Below are 6,045 nucleotides of genomic sequence, written 5' to 3' on the forward strand. Positions count from 1 at the left end.
TTTTTTTTGTCCTGTAGGTCCTTTCTTGATACACAATATACGTTTCGTCTTTCAAAGCTTAAACTGAAGCTAAGATCTAGTATAATGAGTGTTATCTACAGGAAGGTAAAACATGTGAAAAGTGAAAACTTGTATTGTGATTGGTGGTACTTGGTTCCTTAAATATCTTGAAAGTGAACTATTTATCAAACAAGACGTTTGTATATAAACAGTATGTTTTGGAACCTTTTACTTTGCTTTAGTGAGTATTCGATTCAGGATATTTAAACATCTTAGCCATATGACTTCACCTTTTAAGGGGTTTGATACGATATGTAGTAACTTGACGTATCAAACACTTTTGGTTCTTTGGTCAAGGATGTTGATTGAGAGAGTATATTGTATATATGCAGTGTTTGTTGGTGAACACAGCGAACCGGTCAGGCTTTTCTGAGGGCGAGATTCAAACATTTATGTCGGTAGATGCTGACCGCATTGTTAACTTGTGCAACAGTTTGCATGACATGTGGAGGTAACAACATCTGCCTGTGAATAATGAATTTGTTTCCTTATTGATTATCGATAGAATATCCACTCTTTCATTCTCATTCGATATATTTGTCTCAGCCTGCCTCTGCAAATTGGGATAGCTTTGTATTTTTTGTATACCCAAGTCAACTTTGCTTTTCTGTCTGGACTTGCAGTCACAATCTTGTTGATTCCAGGTACGAGCTTACATCACATTTCCTAATATATGGAGTGCCCACATTTCTCATATACATTGTTCTTTTTTTTTTTTTTCAGTCAATAAATGGATATCTGTGCTGATTGCATCTGCAACAGAGAAAATGATGAAGCTTAAAGATGAGAGGTATAGGACTATATTTTATTCAAGGCCAAAAGTTTAGTTCTGTCGCCAGAAAGTTTCTTAAGTGTGATCCTATGGGGTATTTGAGTAGTGATTTCTCACATTGTAAAAGGTTTTGTTATCCGTCAGGATTAGAAAAACAGGAGAGCTCCTAACAAACATCCGCACACTTAAAATGTATGGGTGGGATAACTGGTTTGCTAATTGGTTGAAGGAAACAAGAGCCACCGAAGTGACTCACTTAGCGGTTATGTTTCCGTATCCCTCCTTTTGCTATTTAAACGGTCCTAATAGTAAGTGCTTTGTATTAACAGTTATTTTTTTCGTTTGGCTTTTCTAGACTCGGAAAGATTTAGATGCTTGGTGTGTTTTCTTTTGGGCGACAACACCAACTCTTTATTCTCTTTCCACTTTTGGTCTCTATGCTCTGATGGGTCATCAACTTGATGCAGCAACGGTACTTATTGAATATTTTTCTATAATATCTTCTGCTTCAAATTTGTAAAAACACTTGTTGACACTCCTGATACTTCTTTTTTTCCAGGTTTTTACTTGTCTTGCTCTGTTTAATAGCTTAATCTCTCCATTAAACTCGTTTCCTTGGGTCATCAATGGGCTCATTGATGTAAGCTTGTTATTCAGTCATGTTGAGTAGCGTTTTATCAACCATTTCATTTTCAGTTATATATATAATTTGTTCCCTTGTTACAGGCATTTATATCCACCAGGCGTGTGAGCAAGTTCTTGTGTTGTTTTGAGCATAGAAAAGTATTTTCAATAGACTCTGGTTTGACCTCTGAAGACTTATCTGTATTTGTGGAAGATGCATCTTGTACTTGGTCAAGTAACGTAGAAGATGATTATAACTTGACAATAAAACATGTAAGCCTAAGAGTGCCAAAGGGATCCTTTGTTGCAGTTATCGGTGAGGTATAGCAATCATCCCCATCTTTGTTAATCTTAGTATCCCTTTCTTTACTTGTAGTATCATTCATCTGATTAAATTATGATTAACTATTTTTAGTATCATTCTTTAACTATTTTTTCAGGTTGGTTCAGGTAAAACATCTTTGTTGAATTCACTATTAGGGGAAATGCAGTGTGTTCATGGATCAATTCTATTAAATGGGTCTGTGGCATACGTACCACAGGTTTGTAAACTGATAAACAAAGGTTCTATGCTTCTTTTTCTTTTTGGTTTCAACATTCAATTATGACAAGTCTTACATTGACCTCAATTTACTGTAAGGTCCCATGGATTTTATCTGGAACACTACGCGAAAATATCTTATTTGGGAAGCTTTTTGACTCCAAAAGGTCTAGTAAATTTGCTTCAGCCACACATTTTATGCACTTGTACTCAAAATGTTCTGTTTTACAATCGAGTATATATACGCAAAGTTAGTTGTTAGATATATAGTTTATCTAGGAAAATGCATAGTTTAATCTTCCTGTTTAAACTAGGTATTTCGACACACTGAGTGCTTGTGCACTAGATGTGGATATTTCACTTATGGCTGGAGGTGACATGGCATGTATAGGCGATAAAGGAGTAAACTTATCTGGAGGGCAGAGAGCTCGGCTTGCTTTGGCCAGGTTTGATTTCTCTATATATCATGCTCTTTCACCATCCATCGATCAAGTGTTGTGTTTCTGATGATTTTGTGTGTGCATAATCAACAGGGCTATTTATCGTAGTTCAGACATGTATCTGCTTGATGATGTATTGAGTGCAGTGGATTCACAAGTAGGCTGTTGGATATTGCAAAGAGCACTTATGGGTCCTCTGTTGAACAAAAAGACTCGCGTTATGTGCACTCACAACTTGCAGGTTTCGAATCTCTCTTTACAATTGAAAATATATCAAGATTCAATGTATTTGTCAGTGTCTTTGGGATCAAGTTTGACATAGTGATCAATATTTTGATAACCCTCCTGCAGATGTACTTATTATGATGACACCTAATTAAATTTGTTTTCTCATACCGTCGAGCTCTTTTTACTACGACAGGCGATATCTTGTGCAGATATTGTGGTTGTGATGGACAAAGGAAAAGTGAAATGGTCAGGACCTGTTACCGATATGCCTAAATCCATCTCTCCAACAGTTTCTTTAACCAATGACTTTGATATGTCATCACCAAATCACTTTACCAAACGAAAAGAACCTCTTTCTATCAAGAAAGGCGATGTTGATGAAATTAGTGCAGCTGCAAATATTGTCAAATTGGAGGAAAGAAAAGAGGGTCGAGTTGAAGTAATGGTTTATAGGTAAAGAAAATATTTGCTTAACCATGTTATTTTTTTTTTTCTTGATTATGTATAAGTAAGTGATCGACTTAACTGTTTTTGCAGGAGCTATGCTGTGTTTTCTGGTTGGTTCATTACAATTGTAATATTGGTTTCAGCTGTTTTGATGCAAGCTTCCCGTAATGGGAGTGATTTGTGGTTATCCTATTGGGTTGACAAGGCAGGAAGAGGAGTATCACATTACTCAACCTCGTTTTATTTGGTATTAAAATTCTCTGTAAAATCCCATGAAACGTAACTCTATCCTTTGTGTTATTGAGTTTAATGTCACTACCAATCGTGCAGATGGTTCTCTGTATCTTATGCATTATCAACTCTATATTAACCTTGGTGAGGGCATTCTCGTTTGCATTTGGAGGATTAAAAGCAGCAGTGCGTGTTCATAATGCATTAATCAGTAACCTTATAAATGCACCTACACAGTTCTTTGATCAGACACCAAGTGGAAGAATACTAAACAGGTTAGATACAAGATTAGAAAACAGTTTGGATCATGTGTCTTGTTCTTCGTCTTAATCCCAGTTTTTGGTTCCTCTGTTCAGGTTTTCATCTGATCTATATACGATTGATGACTCTCTTCCGTTTATTCTCAACATTCTTCTAGCAAATTTTGTTGGCTTGTTAGGGATTATTTTAGTATTGTCTTATGTTCAGGTTTTTCCCAAACTCTTCTCTCTTGTTTTTAGGTATCATTCTTTTGTTTTTTTGGAAAGGAGTTACATCAGTGTAAAATATGTATACAGGTTCTGTTCCTGCTTCTGCTTCTACCATTTTGGTATATATACAGCAAGCTTCAGGTACTTTAGCCTCTTTTAATATATTATTAGCTAATCTGATTATACAAGAGGTGTAAGTTTCTACTAAATGAAAATTGTTTCAGTTCTTCTACAGGTCAACATCAAGGGAACTACGAAGGTTGGACAGTGTTTCACGATCACCAATATACGCATCTTTCACGGAGACACTTGATGGGTCATCAACTATCAGAGCTTTTAAGTCTGAGGTAGTTTAGGTTCTGCTTCAAAAAGAATTTGTTGTTATGATTGGAATGAATGTCAGGTTTTGCTTCTCTGCTTTAATGCTAGTTAGATTATGCATGACAGGACCATTTCATCGCTAGGTTTATGGAGCACTTGGGGTTATACCAGCGGACTACTTACTCAGAGATAATTGCAAGCTTGTGGCTCTCCTTGCGTCTGCAGGTACATACGACGAATACATCTTTCCTTATGTTTCCGTTGGGAATTTAAGACCGTTTTCAAATATCTTGTAACAATGTTTGTTTCATGCAATGTGCTCTGCAAGAAATGAGTATGGAATTAATCTCTACAAGGTGCAGTTGTTAGGAGCAATGATTGTCTTTTTTGTCGCCGTAATGGCTGTTATCGGCTCCCGGGGAAAGTTTCCAATCAGTTTTGGTACACCTGGATTGGTAAGGAATTGAAGTTTTCATAAATTTATAGGAAAAGTGAAAGCATTAAAATGTAATGTATGATTTGAATCACAGGTGGGATTAGCGCTCTCATATGCAGCTCCACTGGTTTCTTTGTTAGGTAGCTTCTTAACAAGTTTCACTGAAACAGAGAAGGAAATGGTTTCTGTTGAAAGGGTTCTCCAGGTAATGATTCTTATTAATTAACTTCCATATGCCTAGTAGTGTTACTAATAATAATACATGAACGAACCATGCTCTCTCGCCTGTATGAAATAGTATATGGATGTGCCTCAAGAAGAAGTTTCCGGTCGCCAATCTCTCAGCGGTAAGTGGCCGGTTCAAGGGTTGGTTGAGTTTCACAATGTGACGATGAGATACATCTCAAGTCTGCCTCCAGCACTCAATCACATTTCTTTTACAATCCAAGGAGGAATGCAGGTACATGTATCGCCAAACCAAGCCAAGCAATCTATAAACAGACTGTTTTTTTTCTGTTTCATGAAAGAACAAATTTTGTTCGTTGATCAGGTAGGAGTAATTGGAAGAACTGGAGCTGGAAAATCTTCCATCTTGAATGCCCTTTTCCGGCTTACCCCTGTTTGTAGTGGAGAGATAATGGTGGATGGAATTAACATACACCATCTTCCAATTAGAGAGCTTCGTTCTCGCCTCGCTATTGTTCCTCAGAGCCCTTTTCTGTTTCAAGGATCACTGAGGTTACAACTCTTTTACTCAATTTCATATTCAATATATCAGGGTCTTGCTTTTGCAGTTTCCATGATAAAAAGTTGTGCTTCTCATAGGAATAACCTTGATCCTCTTGGGTTGAGTGAGGATTGGAGAATCTGGGAGATCCTAGACAAGTGTAAAGTCAAGGCAGAGGTAGAAAGTGCAGGAGGGTTAGATTCCATTGTAAAGGAATCTGGATGTTCCTTTTCTGTTGGGCAGAGACAGCTTCTGTGCCTTGCCCGTGCTCTACTCAAGTCATCAAAGATCCTATGCCTTGATGAATGCACCGCCAACATTGACGTTCACACAGCTTCCCTACTGCAGAGCACAATATCGAGCGAATGCAAAGGCGTAACCGTCATCACCATTGCTCACCGCATTTCAACGGTTCTTGATTTGGATAGCATCCTTATTCTTCATCGCGGAATCCTGGTTGAACAAGGAATACCGCAACATCTTCTGCAAGATGACTCCTCAACTTTCTCAAGCTTTGTCAGAGCTTCCAAGTGAAATGTTGTTAGTATTTGTTACTTCTCTGATCTTTGCTAAATAAAACATGTCTTCATGATTTGATGATCTAACAACTAAAGAAAATGAAACAAAACTGGTTTCAGCATTAGTAGCCTTGTTTGAGTGTCATTTATATGCTCAGTTTTTCATCATAAATGACTCTTCTTGGACCTCTCAAATGGAAACATTACTACAAAAAAAAAAAAAAAAAAAA

The 6,045-nt window shown here is 37.1% G+C and overlaps 1 protein-coding gene across 2 annotated transcripts in view; it reads left to right on the top strand.

The window, feature by feature from the left end:
- Window positions 1-5,983, top strand: part of LOC104747250 (ABC transporter C family member 13) — an 8,659-nt gene extending 2,676 nt beyond the window's left edge. For both annotated transcript variants that reach the window (XM_010468852.1, XM_010468854.1), the window contains 24 exons: window positions 18-105; window positions 393-511; window positions 607-704; window positions 784-850; window positions 977-1,094; window positions 1,188-1,304; window positions 1,392-1,472; window positions 1,559-1,777; window positions 1,897-1,998; window positions 2,097-2,164; window positions 2,312-2,443; window positions 2,531-2,678; window positions 2,859-3,118; window positions 3,203-3,359; window positions 3,443-3,618; window positions 3,700-3,811; window positions 3,901-3,954; window positions 4,038-4,160; window positions 4,261-4,359; window positions 4,497-4,589; window positions 4,665-4,775; window positions 4,869-5,030; window positions 5,121-5,308; window positions 5,396-5,983. In XM_010468852.1, the coding sequence (XP_010467154.1) occupies window positions 18-105; window positions 393-511; window positions 607-704; window positions 784-850; window positions 977-1,094; window positions 1,188-1,304; window positions 1,392-1,472; window positions 1,559-1,777; window positions 1,897-1,998; window positions 2,097-2,164; window positions 2,312-2,443; window positions 2,531-2,678; window positions 2,859-3,118; window positions 3,203-3,359; window positions 3,443-3,618; window positions 3,700-3,811; window positions 3,901-3,954; window positions 4,038-4,160; window positions 4,261-4,359; window positions 4,497-4,589; window positions 4,665-4,775; window positions 4,869-5,030; window positions 5,121-5,308; window positions 5,396-5,831 (3,328 nt within the window). In that variant the 3' untranslated portion in view covers window positions 5,832-5,983. The remainder of the gene's footprint in view (window positions 1-17; window positions 106-392; window positions 512-606; window positions 705-783; window positions 851-976; window positions 1,095-1,187; window positions 1,305-1,391; window positions 1,473-1,558; window positions 1,778-1,896; window positions 1,999-2,096; window positions 2,165-2,311; window positions 2,444-2,530; window positions 2,679-2,858; window positions 3,119-3,202; window positions 3,360-3,442; window positions 3,619-3,699; window positions 3,812-3,900; window positions 3,955-4,037; window positions 4,161-4,260; window positions 4,360-4,496; window positions 4,590-4,664; window positions 4,776-4,868; window positions 5,031-5,120; window positions 5,309-5,395) is intronic.

The sequence above is a fragment of the Camelina sativa genome, chromosome 15, assembly GCF_000633955.1.
Source record: "Camelina sativa cultivar DH55 chromosome 15, Cs, whole genome shotgun sequence".
NCBI classification, from domain to species: Eukaryota; Viridiplantae; Streptophyta; class Magnoliopsida; order Brassicales; family Brassicaceae; genus Camelina; species Camelina sativa.